The sequence below is a fragment of the Leopardus geoffroyi genome, chromosome B3, assembly GCF_018350155.1.
Source record: "Leopardus geoffroyi isolate Oge1 chromosome B3, O.geoffroyi_Oge1_pat1.0, whole genome shotgun sequence".
Taxonomy (NCBI): Eukaryota; Metazoa; Chordata; class Mammalia; order Carnivora; family Felidae; genus Leopardus; species Leopardus geoffroyi.
Window position 1 is genome coordinate 136511892 of NC_059337.1, and position 24602 is coordinate 136536493.

General features: G+C 37.9%; 1 protein-coding gene across 21 annotated transcripts in view; it reads left to right on the forward strand.

Annotated features, from left to right (window-relative positions):
* The first annotated feature begins 17193 nt into the window (after positions 1-17193).
* Positions 17194-24602, forward strand: part of UNC79 (unc-79 homolog, NALCN channel complex subunit) — a 266052-nt gene continuing 258643 nt past the window's right edge. For 18 of the 21 annotated variants that reach the window (XM_045451907.1, XM_045451905.1, XM_045451912.1 and 15 more), the window contains exon 1: positions 17474-17587. In XM_045451907.1, coding sequence (XP_045307863.1) covers positions 17475-17587 — 113 coding nt within the window. In that variant the 5' untranslated portion in view covers position 17474. Of the gene's footprint in view, positions 17588-24602 lie in introns of all 21 variants that reach the window. The other 3 variants (XM_045451926.1, XM_045451924.1, XM_045451927.1) reach the window with 3 other exon arrangements.

The following is a 24602-nucleotide window of genomic DNA, read 5'->3' on the forward strand; positions in this document are numbered from 1 at the left end:
CTGCAGTTGTCAGGAGGGTCTTCATGTAGGAGGGAAAGCTGCCTTTGAATAATAGATAGGGTTTGGATAGGTAAGAACCTAAAGAATTGCTTCATTTACCCACAGACATGAAGTAGAAATGAATATGAAATGGAAGGTATATGTTGGGGTAAACGGGAACTCACTTTGGGTTATGTAAACTTTCTTGGTAAAATACTGGGGAATAAGAAAATTTTAAAAGAAGAAATCGTCCACAACAGAATGATGAATGGCTACTAGGGAATCAAAAAGAAATATGTGAAATGATTACTAGGCCCTATTCAAATTAGACAACATGAATCAATAGTAAGTCTATTCTGTACAGTCATTTTTTTTGCTATTTTTTTCCTGTTCATCTCTTACAATTTTTGAGGAAAAAAAGAGGCCTAATTTTATTACACATTTAATATGTGCCAAGCACCATGCTAAACAATTTACATGTATATTTCATTTAATCCTCACATCTGACCTTTAAAGGTAGTCGTTGTTACCCATTTTACAGATACAAGGAATTTGGCATGTTAGCCGTGGCCCCCTTCTTTCTATGGAACCAAAACTTACCACAAGTAGTGGAAGTTTTATTGTGGGGGCAATCCTCGATTAGTTGGGATCTTTCTTTGCAGTAGACGTCTGGTTAAATTGGCCTTTCTTTGGTACTTACTTGTTCCTTTGTCATGTTTTATCATGCTTCTGTCACCCTCTATCACTGCATTTCTGAGATTATGTAAGTTTTGTCTCATATTGTCTTGACCTTAAAGCCCAGACTCTTCTTTCCACAAAATATCCCTTTGCACCAAGACTTTTTACTATTTAGCTAACTTTGTTGAATATTCAGGGGAGAACAGAAAGGAGTCAGATCAAGCACTGGACAGACTTCTATCATTTTTCTGTCTCCACTTTCTCCTTCTCTTTTCTCTCACTTTATCATGAATAATAGGAAAATACCTTTTACCCATGGCAGAATGGCTCTTTCCACACCCAAATCTGTAAGACTTTCTTTTCCCAAGAACTTGTCAGAGTATTTAGACTAGAGTAGTACAGTTGACCTCCTAAGAAGAATTGTGGCTCTACTTTTTAATATAAAATATAATAACATATTATTTCATGATGTTAATAGTTTAGTATAATAATATAGTAATATTTGCACACCTATAAGAAGATATGCAAATATTATTATATCAAATAAAGGAAATGTGTGTGTGTGTGTGTGTGTGTGCGTGCTTGTGAATATAGGAAACAGGAATCTTAGTTAATAGTTGTCTGGGAAAAGCTAAATTACTAGGCCTCAGGAAGACTGGGAACCATGACAAGCTGAGATAGAGCCTGGAATGAGATGGTCATTCATAATTCTTGGTAGTTTTAGGAACCTTAGAAGCTCAGTCTGTGGGTCTTTGTGAGTGGTCTACCATTGACCTATCTCAGGGATCCCTACTTGCCTATTTATATATCTGTGTTCTTCACTTACCATGATTAACTTGCTCATTTTGAAAACAGTTTTGTTTACCTTTCTGTGAGGGGGAATCTTTTTGGAGGAACTTCTTATACTCTTTCAGTAGAGGCTGTTTTGGGTCAATATACCTAAGAAGCTGCAGGGGTATCAGGCATGGTATTTGACAGATTTAGTATTTAGAGAAATTTAATACGCCCAACGTTAAGCACTGGCAGAGCCAACATTTGAATAACAATTTATCTCAAAGGTTATATTCTTTTTACTGTACTTGTGGGTAAGCCTTTTCTTAGGTTTGATGTAGGTATGTAAATGACCCCATTCCCAAGGAACTAACAGTAAATAGATGGCATAAGTATGTGGTATAAGTGAACAAATAAGAGCCATATGAATAGCACAGGTGGAGCATTGTGGGAGTTCAGTGAAGGAGAAATTTTTTCTGAGTGAATGCTGAGGATTTTTATGGCTAAAATAAGCAATTGAACAGTAGAGGTAGACTTTTAATATGTGGAAATGTACAGAAAGGAATTCTAGGCAAGGGGAATGACACGAATAAAGGCTTAATGATGAGAAATCACAAGGATCAATTTGACTATAGGATAGGGTACTGGGATCTATGGTACATACTACTTTAGGATGATTAATCTTGGAGCAGCACAAAGAATGGATTAGAGTGGAGTGAGAGTAACATTAGGGAAACTACCAAGGAAGAAGTTTCAATGATTCATATGTGAAATCAAGAAGAAATGGATTAGTGTTATAGTAAAAAACATGGCAAGAAAGAATTGAACTCAAGGATGATTCTGAAAAGGAAATGATGTGACTTAGTCTTTATTAGTCTGCTAATACTATAAGCTATCATAGACTTGATGGCGTAAGCAACAGAAATTTGTTTTTCACAGTTCTGGAGGCTGGGAAATCCAAGATCAAGGTGCTGGGCAATTTAGTTCTCTGGTGAGGGTGGCTGAAGATGGCCACCTTCTCACTGTGTCCTCACATGTGAGAGAGAGAGAGAGAGAAAAAGAGAGTGAAAGAGTGGAAGCTCTGCTCTGTCTCCTCTTGTTCTTATAAGAACACTAATCTATCATGAGAGCCCCACTCTCATGGCTTTGTCTAATCCCAATTCTCTCAGAGGCCTCACCTTCCAATATCATCACACTGGGGGTTAGGGCTTAATATATAAATTTGATGGGGGAGACATCATTCAGTCCATAGCAAAGCCTGATTAGTGTATATGGATGAAGTATAGTGGAGAATAAGACAACGTTGAGATTTCAAGTCTAGGTAACACTGAGAATAATGGCTCCATTATGATAAATAAAAATCAGGGGGCGCCTAGTTGGCTCAGTCGGTTGAGTGTCCGACTTCAGCTCGGGTCGTGATCTCACAGCTTGTGGGTTTCAGCCCCGCATTGGGCTCTGTGCTGACAGCTTGTAGCCTGGAGGCTGCTTCAGATTCTGTTTCCCTCTTTCTCTGCCCCTACCCCGCTCATGCTCGCTCTCTTTCTCTCTCTCTCTCTCAAAAATAAATAAACGTTTAAAAACAAATAAGTAACATCAGGAAAAGGTGTTGATGGGGGATAAGAAAATAATGCATGGTTTATGTATATTGAATTTAAGGTACTAATGGGACATCCAGATATAAACGTCTATCAAATAGTTAAGAATTTGAGCTTGAATCTTGGCAGACTGGCTGGGGAAAAATAAAGAGAATTGAGAATTTTCAACATGTAAGTTGTAGTTGAAGCAGGGGAATGGATGATATATCTGAAGGAGGGAGATATTTAGAGAAAAGAAAAGAATTCCAAGGCTGATGCTTTGAGAAATGACTCCCATTTGGGGGGACTAGAATGCAAAAGATGAAGGAGGAGTCAGTGGAGAAGTAGTCAGATTCTACTTGGCCAAGATGGTAGTATATTTATGCATTGGGCCTAAACTTATAGTAATGATAGATAAAATATGGCTGAGCTCAAAACAAGATAAATACCAATTTATACTGGAAACAACTGAAATAGAAATTTTGAGTAGAGTTGATGTCACAAGCCTACTGGACTCCAGGCTAAAAGTAGGCAATGGTATTTTGGATTTAGCTCTTCCAAGGTAATGGAGATTAAAGTGTTTCATGTAAGACAGTAACTGGAACTACAATTACTGCTTGAAGTCTTCTGCTTTCCCCAGCCCTACTCCACCTTAAGAAGAGTCTGAAAAGAACCCCAAAACTGTTGGCTCCTGCTTGGGATACATACAGCTTAGAGCACACTGTAAACATAGAGATTCAGGAAGGTATTGAGATAGCCTTGAGACTTGGACTGAATCAAAACTGCCCAATCACTTGTTGCTGATTTGTGATATTTCTATTTAATAATCTTATCTGCTGGCATGAGAGCTGGTACGGAAAGGTTGAAAACAGAGGAAAAGAGAGAGAAAAAGAAAAATAAGAACAAAATCCTCTTAAATAAGATACATTAAAACAAAGACTACACAAATAAGTCTAATGGCAAGAAACATGGCCAAGAGAAGAATTATAAGATGAATTCAATATAAATAAATTTATTTTTAATGGAACAAGCTATCAAAGACTTTAAAACAAGTATGTTTTAGATTAAAGGACTAAAATTCGTAGAGAGAAAAAATTGTGAACAAATATCAAATGTACATGAAATGAGAACAAGTAGATATGAATAATACAACTAAATATATAAAAATGAAAAATTTACATCATTGAAATGAAAGTCTCAATAGTTGGGACACACATCAGATTGGACACAAAGAGAATCAGTGAATTAAAAGATAATTCGGAAGAATTTACTCAGAATGCTCCACGAGAGGTAAAAAGATAAGAAATATAAGCAAGGAGTTGGGAGATATGGATAGAATGAGAGGTTATGAAATATCATACAGAAATCCCACAACAAGAAAAGGGAAGAAGCAGTAGAGAACAAATATTTAAGAGAAAATGGTAGATGTTTTCCAGAATTAAAAAATGTCATGACTTTTCAGATAGAAAGCGTACTCTTAATACCAAACAATATAAAATAAATTTACATGTAGACACATCATAGTGGATCTGCAGAACACTGATGATCAAAATAATATCTTAAATGCTACTGAGAGGGAGAAATGGATTATTTAATAAAAGGCAATTAGAGTGACAGTAAACTTTTCATCAGTAGAGGATTCCAGAAAGCAATGAAATAACATCTTCAAAATGTTGAGAGGAAAATGATTTTGAGCTAGAATCTTATACCCAGCTAAATATATTTGAAAGTGTGGACCAAAAGAGAAACATTTCAGTATATGGAAATTCTCGAGCTATATATTTAAAAAAAATAAAGAATGTACTTCAGTAAGAAAGAAAAGTGAACTCAGAAGTAAGGTATGGTATACAAGAAATAATTGTGAGCACAGAAATTAATAAAATATGTTGCAAAATATGTTGGTGAAATGAATGAGAAGTTTTATTTTAAAAGGCAAACAAACTTTAGACAATAACAAAATGGGGAGTCATGTTCAGTTTCAAAGATGATAGAAATACTGATAGTTTGAGTTTCTTAGAAAAATTTATAGTTCAGCATTTTATTTTAAAATAAGTAATCAGTAAAAGACTAGAAACACAGTCTATGAGCAGAGGAAAAAATAAAACTTTTAAAAGTTTATTTATTTAGAGTGTGGGGGGGAGGGACAGAGAAAGAGGGAGAGAGAGAGAATCCCAAGCAGGTCCCACACTGTCAGTGCAGAGCCCGACATGGGGCTAGAACCCAAGAAATGTGAGATCATGACCTGAGCCAAAATCAAGAGTCAGATGCTTAACCAACTGAGCCACCCAGGCACCCAAAAAGAAATTTTTTAATATTTAAAATAGTATGGAAGAAAAGGAGAAAACTGTAGGCAACAGTTTCATGCATATATGAAAAGTTGATTTATGACAAAGTTGGCATGGGATTAGAAATTAATAGGGAAGGGGTGCCTGGGTGGCTTAGTCGGTTGGGTGTCCAACTTGGGCTCAGGTCATGATCTCATGGTTCATGAGTTCAAGCCCTGCATTGGGCTCTGTGCTGACAGCTCGGAGCCTGGAGCCTGCTTTCAGATTCTGTGTCTCCCTCTCTCTACCCCTCCCTCACTCACAGTCTCTCTCTCTCTCTCTCTCTCTCTCTCTCTCTCTCTCTCTTTCTCAAAAATAAATAAACATTAAAAAAATTATTAGGGAAGAATTTAGTAAATGTTTAAGCATGATACTTATCCATATGGGAAAAAGTAAACCCTACCTCACAGTGTACACAAAGGTAAATTTAATTTGTAATTAACACTTAAATGTAAAAGTAAAACTTTAAAACTTTTAGAATGAAATATAGGGATATCTTACAACCTTGGAGACAGGAAAGACATTTCTTGAAATACAAGAAGCACAAATTATAAAGAAAAACATTGATAAATTTGGCTACATTAACATTTTAAAACTTGTGTTCAATAAAGACTGTAAACAAACAAATGAAAAACAAGCCAGAGTCTGGGAGAAGATCTGAGTTTTCATCTGGTATCATTTTTCATCAGACTGAAGAGTATTTTTTACCATTTCCTAGAGTGCTAATTTGTTGATGATAAATTCTTTTGGTTTTCTTTGATCTGAAATGTTTTTATTTTGTCTTCATTTTGAAGTGTATTTCTGCTGGATATAGAATACTGCACTGACAGCTTCCTTTTTCCTTTCAGCACTTTAAAGATGTGATTCATTATCTTCTGATTTCCATTATTTCTTTTAAAAATATTTTTAATGTTTATTTATTTATTTATTTTGAGAGAGAGAGAGAGAGAGAGAGAGAGAGCAAGCAGGGGAGGGGCAGAGAGAGGGGGAGACACAGAATCCAAAACAAGCTCCAAGCTCTGAACTGTCAGTACAGAGCCCAACATGGGGCTTGAACTCACAAACCATGAGATCATGACCCGAGCCAAAGTCAGACGCTTAACCGACTGAACCACCCAGGAGCCCCCCCCCCCCCCGCCCAGATTTCCATTATTTCTGACTAGAAATCAATGGCTAGTAGAATTGATATTTTCTTGTATGCAATTGTCATTTTTCTCTGGTTGCTTCCAATATTTCCTTTTTATCTTTGGTTTTTGTCATTTGGAATCTGATGTGCCTGGACGTGATTTTCTTTCTTTCTTTAATTTTTAATTTTATTATTTTTAAAAAATTTACATCCAAATTAGTTAGCATATAGTGCAACAATGGTTTCAGGAGTAGATTCCTTAGTGCCCCTTACCATTTAGCCCATCACCCCTCCCACAAACCCTCCCATAACCCTCAGTTTGTTCTTCATATTTATGAGTCTCTTCTGTTTCGTCCCCCTCCCTGTTTTTATTTTATTTTTGTTTCCCTTCCCTTATGTTCATCTGTTTTGTCTCTTAAAGTCCTCATATGAGTGAAGTCATGTGATTTTTGTCTTTCTCTGACTAATTTCACTTAGCATAATACCCTCCAGTTCCATCCACATAGTTGCAAATGGCAAGATTTCACTCTTTTTGATTGCTGAGTAATACTCCATTGTATAGATATACCACATCTTCTTTATCCATTCGCCCATCGATGGACATTTGGGCTTTTTTCATACTTTGGCTATTGTTGATAGTGCTGCTATAAACATGGGGGTGCATGTGTCCCTTCGAATCAGCACACCTGTATCCCGTGGATAAATGCCTAGTAGTGCAATTGCTGGGTCATGGGGTAGTTCTATTTTTAGCTTTTTTAGGAATCTCCATACTGTTTTCCAGAGTGGCTGTACCGGTTTGCATTCCCAACAATGCAAAAGAGATCTTCTTTCTATGCATCCTTGCCAACATCTGTTGTTGCCTGACTTGTTAATGTTAGCCATTCTGACAGGGGTGAGGTGGTATCTCATTGTGGTTTTGATTTGTATTTCCCTGAGGATAAGTGATTTTTAGCCTTTTTTTCTCATGTGTCGGCCATCTGGATGTCTTCTTTGGAGAAGTGTCTATTCATGTCTTTTGCCCATTTCTTCACTGGATTATTTGTTTTTTGGGTGTCGAGTTTGATAAGTTCTTTATAGATTTTGGATACTAACCCTTTATCTGATATGTCATTTGCAAATATCTTCTCCCATTCTGTCGGTTGCCTTTTAGTTTTTCTGATTGTTTCCTTCGCTGTGCAGAAGCTTTTTATTTTGATGAGGTCCCAGTAGTTCATTTTTCTTTTGTTTCCCTTGCCTCTGGAGATGTGTTGAGTAAGAAGTTGCTGCGGCCTAGATCAGAGAGGGTTTTGCCTGCTTTCTCCTTGAGGATTTTAATGGCTTCCTGTCTTACATTGAGGTTTTTCATCCATTTTGAGTTTATATTTGTGTATGGGGTAAGAAGGTGGTCCAGGTTCATTTTTCTGTGTGTTGCTGTCCAGTTTTCCCAGCACCACTTGGTGAAGAGACTGTCTTTATTCCATTGGATATTCTTTCCTGCTTTGTCAAAGATTCGTTGGCCATACGTTTGTGGGTCCATTTCTGGGTTCTCTATTCTGTTCCATTGATCTGAGTGTCTGTTCTTGTGCCAGTACCGTACTGTCTTGATGATTACAGCTTTGTAGTATAGCTTGAAGTCTAGGATTGTGATGCCTCCTGCTTTGGTTTTCTTTCTCAAGATTTCTTTGGCTATTCGGGGTCTTTTCTGATTCCATACAAATTTTAGGATTATTTGTTCTAGCTCTGTGAAGAATGGTGGTGTTATTTTGATAGGAATTGCATTCAATGTGTAGATTGCTTTGGGTAGTATCAACATTTTAACGATATTCGTTCTTCCTATCCAGGAGCATGGAATCTTTTTCCACTTTTTGTGTCTTCTTCAATTTCTTTCATAAGCTTTCTATAATTTTCAGTGTGTAGATTTTTCACCTCTTTGGTTAGATTTATTCCTAGGCATTTTATGGCTTTTGGTGCAATTGTAAATGGGATCGATTCCTTGATTTCTCTTTCTGTTGCTTCATTGTTGGTGTATAGGAATACAACCAATTTCTGTGCATTGATTTTATATCCTGCAACTTTGCTGAATTCATGAATCAGTTCTAGCAGTTTTTTGCTGGAATCTTTAGGGTTTTCCATATTGAGTATCATGTCATCTGCGAAGAGTGAAAGTTTGAACTCATCCTGGCCAATTTGGATGCCTTTTATTTCTTTGTGTTGTCTGATTGCAGAGACTAAGACTTCCAATACTATGTTGAATAACAGTGGCAAGAGTGGACATCCCTATCTTGTTCCTGACCTTAGGGGGAAAGCTCTCAGTTTTTCCCCATTGAGGATGATATTAACTTTGGGTTGTTCATATATGGCTTTTATGATCTCTAGGTATGATCCTTCTATCCCTACTTTCTTGAGGGTTTTTATCAAGAAAGGACGCTATATTTTCTCAAATGCTTTCTCTGCATCTATTGAGAGGATCATATGGTTCTTGTCCTTTCTTTTATTGATGTGATGTATCACATTAATTGTTTTGCAGATATTGAACCAGCCCTGCATCCTAGGTATAAATTCCACTTACCTGGTGAATAATTTTTTTTTTTAAAAATTTTTTTTTTTTTCAACGTTTATTTATTTTTGGGACAGAGAGAGACAGAGCATGAACGGGGGAGGGGCAGAGAGAGAGGGAGACACAGAATCGGAAACAGGCTCCAGGCTCTGAGCCATCAGCCCAGAGCCCGACGCGGGGCTCGAACTCACGGACCGCGAGATCGTGACCTGGCTGAAGTCGGACGCTTAACCGACTGCGCCACCCAGGCGCCCCAATAATTTTTTTAATGTATCACTGGATCCGGTTGGCTAATACCTTGTTGAGGATTTTTGCATCCATGTTCATCAGGGAAATTGGTCTGTAGTTCTCCTTTTTAGTGGGGTGTCTGTCTGGTTTTGGAAGCAAGGTAATGCTGGCTTCATAGAATGAGTTCAGAAGTTTTTCTTCCATTTCCATTTTTTGGAACAGCTTCAAGAGAATAGGTGTTAACTCTTCCCTAAATGTTTGGTAGAATTCCCCTGGAAAGCCATCTGGCCCTGGACTCTTGTTTTTTGGCAGATTTTTGATTACTAATTTGATTTCCTTATTGGTTATGGGTCTGTTCACATTTTCTATTTCTTCCTGTTTCAGTTTTAGTAGTGTATATGTGTCTAAGAATTTGTACATTTCTTCCAGATTGACCATTTTTTTGGCATATAATTGCTCATAATAGTCTCTTATTATTGTTTTTATTTCTGCTGTGTTGGTTGTGGTCTCTCCTCTTTCATTCTTGATTTTATTTATTTGGGTCCTTTCCTTTTTCTTTTTGATCAAACTGGCTAGTGGTTTATCAATTTGTTAATTCTTTCAAAGAACCAGCTTCTCATTTCATTGATCTGTTCTACTGTTTTTATGGTTTCGATGGCATTAATTTCTGCTCTAATCTTTATTATTTCCTGTCTTCTGCTGGTTTTGGGTTTTATTTGCTGTTCTTTTTCCAGCTCTTTAAGGCGCAAGGTTAGGTTGTGTATCTGAGATCTTTCTTCCTTCTTTAGGAAGGCCTGGATTGCTATATACTTTCTTCTTATGACCGCCTTTACTGCGTCCCAGACGCAGTAAAGGCGGTCATAAGAGGTTTTGTGTTGTGGTGTTATCATATTCATTGGCTTCCATGTACTTTTTAATTTCCTCTTTAACTTCTTGGTTAGCCCATTCATTCTTTAGTAGGATATTCTTCAGTCTTCAAGTATTTGTTACCTTTACAAATTTTTTTGTGGTTGATTTCGAGTTTCATAGCATTGTGGTCTGAAAATATGCACGGTATGATCTTGATCTTTTTGTACTTGATTAGGGCTGATTTGTGTCCCAGTATATGTTCTATTCTGGAGAACGTTCCATGTGCACTGGAGAAGAATGTATATTCTGCTGCTTCAGGATGAAATGTTCTGAATATATCTGTTAAGTCCATCCAGTCTAGTGTGTCATTCAAAGCCATTGTTTCCTTGTTGAGTTTTTGATTAGGTGATCTGTCCATTGTTGTCAGTGGGGTATTACTATGGATGAGTTTCTTTATGTTTGTTATTAATTGATTTATATATTTGGGTTCTCCCACATTTGCTACATAAATGTTTACAATTGTTAGGTCTTTTGGTGGATAGACCCCTTGATTATGATATAATGCCCTTCTGCATCTCTTGATACAGTCTATATTTTAAAGTCTAGATTGTGTGATATAAGTATGGCTGCTCCAGCTTTTGTTGACCATTAGCATGATAGGTGTTTCCCCATCCCCTTACTTTCAATCTGAAGGTGTCTTTAGGTCTAAAGTGGGTCTCTTTTAAACAGCATATGGATGGATCTTGTTTTCTTATCCATTCTGTTACCCTATGTCTTTTGATTGAAGCATTGAGTCCATTGACGTTTAGAGTGAGTACTGAAAGATATGAATTTATTGCCATTATGTTGCTTGTAGAGTTGGAGTTTCTGGTGGTGTTCTCTGGTCCTTTCTAATCTTTGTTGCTTTTGGTCTTTATTTTTATATTTTCATCTTTTCTCCCCTCAGAGAGTCCCCCTTAAAATTTCTTGCAGGGCTGGTTTAGTGGTCACAAACTCCTTTAATTTTTGTTTGTTTGAGAAACTTTTTATCTCTCTTTCTATTTTGAATGACAGTCTTGCTGGATAAAGAATTCTTGGCTGCATATTTTTCTGATTCAGCACATTCAATATATCCTGCCACTCCTTTCTGGCCTGCCAAGTTTCTGTGGATAGGTCTGCTGCAAACCTGATCTGTCTTCCTTATAGGTTAAGGACTTTTTTTCTCCTTGCTGCTTTCATGATTCTCTCCTTGCCTGAGTATTTTGTGAATTTGACTATGATATGCCTTGTTGATGGTCAGTTTTTGTTGAATCTAATGGGAGCTGGACATGATTTTCTTTGTATTTCTCCTGCTTAGATGTTTTCAGGGCTTCTTGAATCTGTAAATTTTATTTCACCAAATTGGGTTATTTTTTCCAGCCAGTATTTCTTTAAGTATTTTTTTTCTGCCTGTTCTATCTTTTCCTTCTATGACTAATACTACACACGTGTTAGACATTTTGCTAATGATCCAAAGGTCCCAAGGGTATGTTCATTTTGTACCATCTTTCCCCTCTCTCTTCTTCATATTAGGCAATTTCCATAAATTTATATTCAGGTTTACTATTTCATCTATTTTATGTCATAAGCCCACCCAAGTGAAATTTTAATTAGAAATACTGTATTTTTATGTTCTAAAGTTTCCAGTTGGCTCTTTTATTAAAAAAACTTTCGGGGTGCCTGGGTGGCTCAGTTGGTTGAGAGACCGACTTCGGCTCAGGTCGTGATCTCATGGTTTGTGAGTTCGAGCCTCTGTGGTGACAGCTCAGTGCCTGGAGCCTGCTTCTGATTCTGTGTCTCCCTCTCTCTCTGCCCCTCCCTCACTCATGCTCTGTCTTTCTCTGTCTCAGAAATAAATAAACATTAAAAAAATTAAAAAAAAAAACCTTTCTATTTCTCTGCTGGCATTCATATCTTTTCACTCATTATGTGCATATTTTCTTTTGCCTCACTGAGCAGAATTAGGTTTTCAAATCCTTGTCTGCTAATTCCAACTCTGGATCTTGTTTTTTCTTTTTTCTTTTTTTTCTTGAGAAAAGATCCTATTCTTTATGTGTCAAATAAGTTTGAATTGTATTCTGGATGTTGTGAATGTTATGCTGTGAAGATTCTGTATTTTGTTATTTTCCTCTAAAAGGTGTTGATTTTTTTTTTTTAGTAGATAATTTAAATAGAGTAAAACTACAAACTAACTTTTTGGTGGCAGCTTAAGTCTGAGTTTAGTTCTTTTATTCCTATCTGCATTGTCATTGTTTGCACACAGTTCTGCATGTGTATGGTTCAGGGATCAGCTAGAGATTTGGACAGAGACACATAATTTACATTTCCTTCTCTCTGGCTCTCACTTTCTTGCAGTTCCCCTTTCCATTTCCAGTAGAGATGGTTGTTTTAAACTCTGTGCTTTGGTAATTCAGACCAAAAATATCTGTGAGCAAGCTATTGGAATTTTAGCCACCCTGTGTGGCACAAACTGAAGCCATCATCCAGTCTAAAAGCAATAGAGAATGGAAACCCATATTCCTGTGCCATTTACTTCTTCCAAGTGTTATCATCTCTCTAGAATCTACCTGCTTTGGGTTGGTCTTCAATTGCTTCAGGTAAGTTATGTTTTGTTTTGTTTTTGTATTTTATTCAGTTTGTAGCTGTTATCTTTGAAAGGGTAGGTCCAGGAATCATTTATTTGGCCATACTGCAAGTGGAACCTGGAGGGGAGTACAGGTTGATACAATAATTTTAGTGAGAAATTTGGCAATAGCTAGCAAAAGTTGAAGTTTAGAATATCCTAAAACAAATTTTCGCACATATATACATATGTAAGAATGATCATTGCATTTTTTTTTGGTAATAGGAAAAAATGGCAAAATAACCCATATGTTCATCAATAAGACAGGAGGTAAATAAATTGTGGGATATTTATAAAATGAAATCCTATACAATATTAAAGATGAATAAACTAGTGCTATATGTGCCAATGTGATTAAGTCAAAGTTCGATGTTGACTGAAAAGTGTTAACTCTCAGAAAGATATGTATGGTATAGTATTAATTATATAAATTTAAAAAATATGTGAAACAATTCATATAGTTTGGGCTGCAGATATATATATAGTATGTCTGTAGCTACCCTATCTGAAATTTTACCCTACCCAGAATTCCAATCTCTTTAAACATTTCCTATCTTGTTTACCTGGGGTAGCATTTTTTCTTTTATGCAATTATCAGTTTTTAGTGTTCTATATGTTTACCTCATTTCATTTTTTTTTTCAACGTTTATTTATTTTTGGGACAGAGAGAGACAGAGCATGAACGGGGGAGGGGCAGAGAGAGAGGGAGACACAGAATCGGAAACAGGCTCCAGGCTCTGAGCCATCAGCCCAGAGCCTGACGCGGGGCTCGAACTCACGGACCGTGAGATCGTGACCTGGCTGAAGTTGGACGCTTAACCAACTGCGCCACCCAGGCGCCCCTAATTTTTTTTTTTTTCTTCTCCACTAGACTATTAGCTCCATGAAGGCAGAGATGGTGTTTTCTTTGTTCTCTATAGTATCTCCAGGGATATATATATATATATATATATATATATATATATATATATATATAGTATTCAATAAGTATTTGCTGAATGAATAATTGAATAGTATAGATATATGAAGGTTTGATTAACTACAAAGTTAGAAAAGTTTTATGGGGGCTTCTCATGAATCTAAAATGTTTCATTTCTTGGGGCACTTGGCTGCCTCAAGTTTGTAGAGCATGTGACTCTTGATCTTGGGGTTGTGAGTTTGAGCCCTACACTGGGTGTAGATATTACTTAAAACAAAAAAAAATCTAGGGGCGCCTGGGTGGCTCAGTCGGTTAAGCGTCTGACTTCAGCTCAGGTCATGATCTTGCACTTTGTGGGTTTGAGTCTCTCATCCGGCTCTGTGCTGACAGCTCAGAGCCTGGAGCCTGCTTCAGATTCTGTGTCTCCCTCTCTTTCTGCGTCTCTCCTGCTCATGCTCTGTCTCTCTCTGTCTCTCAGAAATAAACGTTAAAAAATTTTTTTAAAATCTTAAAAAAATAAAATGTTTTATTTCTTTTAAATCAAGTATCTAATGAAAATATGACTATTAAGATCTAATGGCACTGGGTAGTGGCAAAAGTTGTGGTTATCTTGTTTTTTATATTTTTTATGTGGGAAATAACTTCATTAAAGAAAAGGACACCAAAAGGTTTGGGGAAGATTTTTCAGAACATTGTAGTATAGAACTTAAGGGAAGAGGTTGTTTTAAAAATGAATAGGGAGATATTTGAAATGCTGGAATTAGTCATCAAGAGATAAGATAATTGTAATAGAGTATTAGGAAATTATTGGTGACTATTGAAAGAAACTGTTTCAGCAAAAGTTGCTAATAGGTGGGATGCTGAAGAAATGGAGACAGTAGGTGGAGAAATGGAGATCACTTATTCGCTATTATGATAGGTACAGCTTTTCCAGGATTCATGTTTGTGACCAGAATGGGACAATCCATTGAAAAGATAGAGACTTAAAATGTTGGAAAGACAGGACAATTCATGGGAGCATTTTTAATTAGAGGTATAGTTTTAGAAAAGGGCATTTCACCTGGCAATGAGGAGAGGCACTCCTTTTGCAGTAGAATAAAAGAAACAAAGGTTGACACAGGTAGGTGGAGACAAAGGGAAGTAGAGGTTCATCTTTGTTTGAAGTAGTAATTTAGGTCCTCTGTTGGAGTGGAGAAAGTGGATAATGGATATGATCCAGGTTAGTGAATTAGCTCAATAGGCATGTTAGAAGGTTGAGGTTGTAAGAGCCTAGGTTGTTAATTAGGATATCAATTATACAGATGATTTCAGGCTTTGAAGGGTTTGAAACAGTCAGAACTAGCCTTAATGGAATGGGTACATTTCAATGGCTTGAACAGTAACACTAACAAAAGCAAACACATGTGTCAAGGATTATTCTAGATTCTCATGTCATTAAAATGTGTCAAGGATTATTCTAGATTCTTTGTGTATACTCATTTAATCCTGACAACAACCTTTGAGGTAGCTATATTGTTATGAGTATTTTGCAGGTGAGAAAAATTGAGACAGAGAAGAAACTTGCTTAAGGTCACACTGAAGCAGAGCTGGAAGTCAAACTCAGGCTATCTAACTCCTGAGTCTGTACCCCTTAACAATGTTACACTCTCAGTGGGGTAGTAGGAGGTTTTAATTCATGACAAACAGCAAGATTAGTAAGCAGGCCATGGAAGAGTAGTTTCCAACACATTGTTGCTTTTTTTCTGGGTTACCCATAGGACACCATTAAATTTTTTTCCAATTGTTTTCTTTGTCAAAGCCTCAAGCCTTCCAGAAATTTCTGAGTAAATCATTGAGCCTTCTTTTAATCACAAAAAATATTTGATATCTTCAAAGATTTATATTATATTCATATTTTCTTTCAGAATGGTTCTAGCTTATTTTTACCCCAAATTAACTCGTCAGCATTATTCTTTACACCATCATTTATCTTTGACTGAAAAATGGAACTTCTCTGGGATGTATTTTTAGGAATGAACAATGGTGTAGGGTGATCAGCCTGGTTAGGAAGACCAACCTGTCAATCAGTGAGGTGATTTAGTCTTAGTTGTGTATACACCCCAAAGAGCTAAATTGTTAACATTTTTGCCACTATTATAGAGCTTTGCCACTGTGTGTGTCATAATGGGCAGTTTCCTTGCTGTCAGAAGACTTTTTCAGGCTAATTCAGAAACATCTTTTCTTGATATGTGGTCACATATTTTTTTCTTAATTGTCAAAGATTCATTTTGAATGTGTTGTATGTATCATATTCAATTTAACATCCTTTTCCCTAAAATAAGGATTATGCTTTTTAAGTTTTTTATTTTCTAATTGTTAAATTATTTTTATTTAAACATTTTATTTATTTAAATAATCTCTGTACCTAACGTGGTGGGGCTTGAACTCACAGCTCAGAGATCAAGAGTCGCATGCTCTTCCGACTGACTCTGCCAGGCGCCCCAAGGATTATTCTTTTTTGGTGAGATGGAAAAATATTGATATTGATTTAGTCACCACAGTTATTAGCACTGAAAACAATTGCTCAACTCTTACAGTATTGTTTCCATAGCTTTTGCTAAATCAACGTGCTTTGATCATTGCTTCTTAGCTTTCACAAATTATTTAGGTTATTTGAATTAAAGAGTGGTCACAGCGTTTGGCAAATGTACAGTACTTTAATTTTTAAAAGACTTTAACTAAAAGGACTTTAATTTAGAAGGACTTTCACATCCATGACCATTTGATCTGCCCAATAAGTCTTTCAGCGACCAAGCAGGTTTTATTCTCATTTTACAGATGCAGAACCTGAGACTCAAAGACATTAAAAGATTGGTCCTAAAATGAGTAAGTCTTGAATCTGGTTCTGCCTGACTCTAAGTCCAGGCTCAGAACGTCCCTCCACTCCGCAGTTGATTCTTTAAGTATCTTTTATTAACATGTATGATGCCCCTTTCCATTGGCTTCATTTGGTTTTTCAGCAGTGCCACGTGCCAATTTCCTCACGTGCCAATTTCCATTCTGGGTGGTTGCAAGGGAACACACCTGGGTTCCTTGTCTCTAATCTTTCATTTTTCTTTTCTGTGGCCCTCCAGCTTCACCTTCCGTGGAATTCTCCTCCTTCCTTTGCCCCAACTTTTTAAGTCGTCTCCCAGCCCCCAGGCATTGGGACCTCCCATACTAATCATCAGCAGGAGAGCCCATCAGAGAGGGGAGGCAGAGGGCACGGACCGCAGCACGCCGGGAAGCCATGCTGAGGGTTACTTGTGCATTTCCTTCTTCGCGGTCCTCTGGAGCGTCCTCGCCGCCCTCCGGCCCCGGCTGTCTCCAGCCCGCCCCGGATCCGCCTCCCCCTCCTTCCTCCGGGAGGTTGAGACCAAGCGTGGGACGCACTTGTGTCCCTCTCCGGTCACCTCGTTGAGGCACCGGGGCTGCTCCTGGAGCAGGATTTACAGGCCCGGAGAACGCCAATGGGAGATCCAAATGGTCGGGGACTCCGGCACTTTAAGAGGCTTTTCTCTGGGAAACACCCGTCCCCTCCGAGCGCCTTATGAATGGAAATACTCCTCCCCCGGTCGAGCCCATTTTCCCATTTCACCAGGAGCCGCGGCTTGCTCTCTCCTTTCGGTCTCCCCGCCCACATCAACGCGGGCAGCTCCAGGAGGGGACGGACAGGAAGCCTTTGGCCGCCTATTAAATCCCACCCATTTCTCCGGGGGCGATTTCCTAACCTTCCGGGACCGAATTCTGCAATTTGATGTGCGTTTTGTCCGAATGGTAGCGACACGGGCCTAAGGGAGGGGGAAAGCGAGGGGGTGGGGGGTGGGGGGTATGCGCTCTTTTCCTCGCAACATCGCTGGCGGAGCGAGGGAGCTCACACGACACAGATTTTGGGGCAAAGCCTTTCCATCTGGACAGCACCATGTCCACCAAAGCGGAGCAGTGTAAGTAGCAGCCGGCCCGGCGTTCCGGCCCGGCCTCCGGCTGGGAGCTATTGCAGTTGCGGCGTTTGCGGCTGCCGGGAGACCTTGGCATCGTGCTGGTGCGGGGGTGGGGGCTGAGGTTGGGGCGGGTGGGGGGTGGGGGGCGGAAGAGAAAGTGGGGGAGGGTGGACGTGGATGGCAACGCGGCGCTGTCCCCGGTGCTGAAAAATAATGCTGTCTTCTCGGGCTTGTGGTGGGGTTTCGCAAGACTGAAAGACCCTGCGAAATGAAATTGAAATGGGGTCATTCTCGGGAAAAAGAGGCCTCATATCTTTCAGATAAACATTTCAGTATCTCTTGTTGGAGTGGGGGAAGGGGGGCAGCGGCAAATCAGGGGCGGGGAACTGTCAGTGCAACCAAAGCCTGCCTGGCCTTCTGAGCATGCCCAGTTCTAGGTGCTGGAGCCATCGGGGAGTTTGAGTCTGCAGTTTCCACTTTGGGTTGGAGAGGCAGGAAAGGAGAGAAGGGAGAGGGAGCCGGGAGTCAGGCAGAATTCTGGACCAGTGTGAGGAAAATCAACTCCTGAATACCTACACTAATGCAAAAACTAACCCCAACCACAGGTTAAAGCAAGAGTTGGTGCTTTGCATGAAGGTGAAAGGGGCTCTGAGAAAATGATCTAATTATTTTTCCAAAGAGGTTTCCTTTGTAGGGCAGCTCACACAAACTACAACAAATAGCAAGAGGATTTTAGTTGTCTCAGTGTGTTTGGTTGGAAACAACCTGCTAACTCCTTGTGGACAGAGGAAGTTTCTAATATGCTTCCTATAGCCTCTCTTATTGCAGTGCGCATTTGTAGGCCGGTGGTATGTACTTCGTAGGTTGATTAATGTGAAATCTTTTCCCGAGTGCACTTGAGGGATTCAGAAACTTAGTTTTTGTAAGTAAAAGATATTTTTATTAAGCAATGAGTTTGAATTTTTAACAAATATGCCAGAACTGGTTCATCTAATTGACTCTTGTTTCTCTCAAAGAAGTACACAGTTAAGTTGATAATGCTGTCCTGTCACTACTTAAGTCTTTGTATTTCTTTTTTTGGAATGGCTATAAAAGCCATTTTGTGAGACACCCGACACAGTAGTCTCATTATTGTGGGGCAGTATGTTGTATATGATATGCATATGCAGTGTGCCACTTATTCACCAGATAGATGAAATGAACTGAAGGCTCACAGAATTCCCAGATTGATGGTTCATTAGAGATTCTCTATGCCCACCTACCATCCAGTGCTTGTACCTCTTAACAATGTTATTTTTGGAATCTGGAACACCTGGTTTGAATCCTAGTTCTGCCATTTACTGTTTGACCTTGGGCAAGATAATTGATGTCTCTAAACTTTATTTCCTCATCTGTAAACCTGGGGTAATAATGCTGATGGCGTTGTGATTATAAACGAGGGAATACACATGGAAGATTGAGTAGTGAGCCTAGCACATAAAAGAACTCAAGAAATGATAGCTCTTCCCTCTTAATATTCCATCTCTTCTAAACAGTTCTTTTGTGAATTTTTTGGCCTGTTTTTAAAAGTTAAATCTAAACCTCAAAGAAAAATTTTGCTTCCACATAGGATTTCAAACAAATTGAATGCATTATGTTTTGAGTAATGGTAACATAGTTGGAATCAGTGTGAACTTTCCACTTAAGAATATCACACCCTTGAAGGTTTTATTATAGTATGTTGTTAAAAAAACCACCACCTGTCATTTGATTTTATAGTTACATATTATGTAACTTCAGGTTAAAACCAGTGAGTATTACTGTCTTTTTTCTGTGTTTTCGTTTCCTTGTTATATTTGAGATGCACTGGATGCATTGTCTTGTCTCTTTCCTGGGCAGTTAATGCCAGGATGAATAAAATCTACTGGTGGATTTGGTTGTGTAGTGCAGGTAGTGTGTAGTTAAGAAGCTATTTTAGAAGTGTTTGTAAAACAGATTTTTTCCCCCTCTGTAGATAATGGAAAGGACACCATATTTGAAGTTAGAACATGTAGATTTGAGTTTTTCATGCCCTTCTGATTAACTGTGAGACACGGGGCAATTAACTTAATACTTTAGTGCCTCAGAGTTTCCATCTATGAATTAAGGGATAATAGTAGCAGCTTTATTTGTCCTAAGTGTTCTGTTCTGGAAGGCAAAGAAGGTAAATGGGAATAGGCTGTGAAAAGGATAAAGATGTTTTGGGTGTTTTGAGGTATCTTTATTTATAGTGAAGGGAAGTTAAAAATTTCTTTTTTTTTCTGTTTTACATGCACTAACATGAATGTATTGTCACTTGAGTGCACATTGTATACCTGAAAATAGAGCAAACACATGAAAATCTGCATGGTTGATGTTCATGAAGGGTGAATACTTTTTAATAAAGAGAAGTTGCAGATTTGTGGTATTTTATCCTTGGACTTAGTAGGAATATGGCTAGAAGGAAGGAGAAAGAAGGGAAGGCTACGAGATTTTTCTCTCCTACTGGATGCGAAGACCACCAGAACAGGAGAGAACTAGACAGTTTATTTATCCTCTGAATTCAGGATTATGCACAGTACCACTTGTCTAAGGACCAAGAGGAAGAATGAGGTTTAATACAATGTCACAATATTATTTCTATTGCTCTTCTTCCTGAGGCGTCTTGATGTAGGTAGAGGTTTCACTGGTGCAGGAAGTGGAGATAGTTTGGTTGAACCAGCAAGAGGAAGCACTTGCATTTCAACCCAAACAGATTACGTGATTTACCTTTGAGATGTAATGTATCACAGATATGTGAAAAATGATTTTATTTTTACGTAGTGATATTTTCTTGTGTGAAATAAGTAATAATGATGAAAGAGAGACTAGTATTAGCTAGGGTATAGTTTGGAGCTGTTTTTATACATTCACTCTGTTTCCTGTATAATGTGCAGAACATCATAACAGAAGGTGAAAGCTTCCTAGCAATTTCTTAAGGCGACTGCACAGAGCTAAAACTTTTTTCCTCCAAATGCTTCTTTTTCTTACAACATTCACTGTAGTGAAAATGTTTTTGTAGTTGCTGTAGAATCTGAAATGATTCTTTTATTTGGGGTTCTAAGGAATCCACGTCCTCTCCCTTTCTCTGTCTTCTAAGAGTTAAAATGGAATAATCTGGAGTACTTTGGATGTGCTCTTTCAAAAGAAGCATCTTTCAGTAACAGCAGAAGTTGAGTTGGGGTTCTAGAATCAGACTGCTGCCTAAGTATAAATTCTGGCTCTGCTTCTTGCAATCTCTGTGACCTTAGACAAGTTAACTCAACCTTTCTAAGCCTTGACTGTATTATCTATAAAATGGGGATAGTCATAGTTGTTGTGAAGATTAAAATGAGGTGATCCATGGAAAAGTGCTTAGCACAGAATCTTGGCACATAATGAGGGGTTAATAAATGTTAGCTATTATTATCATCATCATTATCAAGTATAAAATCTTACGCTTGCTGCTAAAATGAGGATAATTATAAATTTGGATCTACTCACCCCCCCAGAGTGTAGCAGAAAAAAAAAGTAACCATGATATTATTTAAATGGGACATGGTCTATTGGACTATTTTTTATTCTCCTTTCCTTGTCTCTGGGTCTCCTCTACAGCAGTCAGCCTAACCCATTTTAAGTGGGAGGAGATTTCTGCATGGCAATTCCTTGACTTGGTATATCTAGCAAGGCACTGGCTAATCATCTAAACAGAGGATTTCTAAAGCATGAAATCCCTATCCATCACTTTTTGTATTATAATGATGGTGTAGTAGCTGATAAACACAAATCACTTATATAAATATCCATCAAAATGTTTGTCAATTTTGGAAATTAGCCTGCTGAGTATAAATTCAAAAAAGCTAATTATAGAAATGTGAATATATGCTATTTTTAATGTGCTTATCCTACTCATCTTAAAAAATTTTTTTTGAATGTTTATTTTTGAGAGAGAGAGAGCATGAGCTGTGAAGGGGCAGAGAGAGAGGGGAACAGAGGATCCAAAGGGGCCTCTGTGCTGATAGCAGAGAGCCTGATGTAGGGCTCAAATTCATGAACTGTGAGATCATGACCTGAGCTGAAGTCAGATGCTTAACCGACTGAGCCATCCAGGTGCCCCAGTCCTACTCAACATCTTTATCTTAGTAACTAAAAGTCTTTTTGATTATATGAAAAACACTTTTAAGAGTAGAGATAATTAGCACTATGAATTGAAGTTGAACTTGGCCCTGTCCCATGCATCTTTAAGGGTCATATTTAGAGAAATTGAGGGGCGCCTGGGTGGCTTGTTCGGTTAAGCGTCCGACTTCGGCTCAGGTCATGATCTCACGGTCCGTGAGTTCGAGCCCCGCGTCGGGCTCTGTGCTGACCGCTCAGAGCCTGGAGCCTGTTCGGATTCTGTGTCTCCCTCTCTCTCTGCCCCTCCCCTGTTCATGCTCTGTCTTTCTCTGTCTCAAAAATAAATAAACGTTAAAAAAATAAAAAAAAAAAGAAATTGATAGTTAAAAAATTATTTTATGTACATTATATTACTGTAAATAGAATATTGCTGTATTACTAATATTATTATAATAGAAAAACACCTCTTTGAATAGTACTGCAACTTGTAGTCATTTAGAAATCTTGGCACAACAACATTGCTAACCTCATAGAGAAAACTAGTTTTATTCACACATACAAAAATTGGAATATGGTTATTAGCCGTATTTGTGGTAGCAAAAAGAGCACATGGTTTTTAGCTCTTGTCTTACATGGTTTCTCTGCATCATTTGACAGTAGTTGCCACATTTTAAATTTGAACTCTTCTTTTCTTCTTTCTTTTCTGGCTGTTCCTACTCAGATTATTTCCCTTAGGGCTACTTTCTTCTCCCTATTTTTTATGAACAGCATTTTGTCATTAGGTTCCCCCCTCCTTTTTTAAATTGCACAGGTTCTTGGTTTCATTCACTTTCATCAGTTATCACCTCCATGTGGATGGCACCCAAATACAAGTTTAAAGTCTAAACATGTCTCTTGAACAAAAGCCTCTATCTCTATCCAGGCATCCTATAGTCATCTCAAACCCAAACTCTTTGTTTTCTCCCTCATGCTTGTACTTCTTTGGGTATTACTCATTTTAATGAATAGCACTACCATCTACCCATTCACCCAAGTGAAAAAACTGGGGAGTCTTCTTAAACTTCTCCTACTCTCTGTTATTACAGAGATACAACAAATCACCAACCCCTGTTGATTCTAGCCCATGCAACTAAATTGCTGCCCAACTCTTTGATCTAGTTATTTTGGATTTTTTTTTCCAGTTCCTCCAATGTACTGTTTTCTTTTTGCCTCAAATGCTTTCTTTTTCTCCATGCCCTCTTCTTTGCCTTTCTTTTGTCCAGTACTTAGCTTGGAAGCCCTGCCTGATTGCCAGTCTCCCCTTGTACGCCCCTCTCATGTACTCACACTGTATGGAATAATTTGTTTTCTTGTTAGGTGACCTCATTTACTTTATGTATAGACTGTATTATGTTCATTTTTGTGTCTCCAGTGTGCAAACACCATTGTCTAGAGCACAGTGTATGCACAAAAGCTGTTTCTTCAAAGTAAAAATGATTGAGAGTGCATTAAATGTCTTTTTATAAAGAAGGATTACATAATCCAATTTTTGGATACATTAATTTGAAGATTTCACATTTTTGTTAATGTGAAGTTTTGCACTCAGTACAGTGTGAATATAAACTATACAGAATGCATGCTTTTCAATTGGATTTACAAGTAAATAAAAATATACTTTAAAAGTATATAAAACATATTTGCTAAATCAAATTTTATAGTATTTATATAACAAGTTATACTTTTTCTGAATGTTAATTGTGTTTTTGCTTCTTTCTCATTAGCTAAAATTTTCTGTTACTATATTCAGCATAATAGTTATGATTCCTAATTGGTAGACAATCTTAGTACATAGCCAACTGTTTTTCTTATGATAAAGTGACAATACGTTTGAAGTTGAGGACTTGTGATGCTGTAATTTAATGTGGATCCTTTGATAATACATCTGTTCAAGTTTTATGTATTGATTACTCAGCCTATAAGTAGGCTTTACATTGGGATTTTCATTTTATAGTATTGTTGTGTTGTAAACTCACACTTATTGCTTATATTCTGAAAAGATAGGAGTAGCTATTCATAGATGAGCACATATATTGGCTTAGAACTGAAATGTTTATTGCATCAAGAAGTACGTTAAGCAAAATGTATTTTTATCAATAAGCTTGCTTTCTATAGTATGTGTCGTGACCGGCGCAACAAACACCGAGGTTCCCCCCGGGAACCACCGGGTTGGCTTGAGTCAACGGGGAGCATTGCTCGACCCGGTCTCAGCCTGGCACCGGGGCCCGGCCCCCCACAAGTATGGAAAGCTCAACCATTTTATTTAGAATTTTTAGTTTTTTTCAATTCATATGTTATATTTTTGTCTTGTTTTTCTCTTCTTTTGTGGTACCAAGCAATCCATATTTCATCAATTTGTCCATTCACTTACTTAGCAAATATTTATTGAGTGTTTACAATGTGTCAGACTCTGTACTAGGTTTTAGAGGAGATTACAGTTGAGTACTCAGGGGCATCCCACTTTGCTGAGGTGTATATACTCTATTTTCAGCTTTCCTTTGATACGCTGTCTAGGTCCCTGAAAATAATAGGAAGTTGATGAACTTGTCATGACTTATTCATAGAGAGACAATGCTTGCTCCTTGTGACCATTATGGCTTTTGTTGTTGTTGTTGTTGTTGTTGTTGTTCTTACTGGAGGCTAAAATTTTTGTAGAGAATCTTGTTAGAATCCCTGGCCGCCACTCAGCATTGTTCTCATTTTCCGGACTTTTCTGCTTATTCTTTCTCAATCTGCCAAATTAATTTTATAATAAAGTTATATATCTCCAGAAAAAAGCCTGATAGCATTTTTATGAGTATCACATTAAAATTAGAAAATAACTTATGTAGGGAGAACTAATATCTTTAGG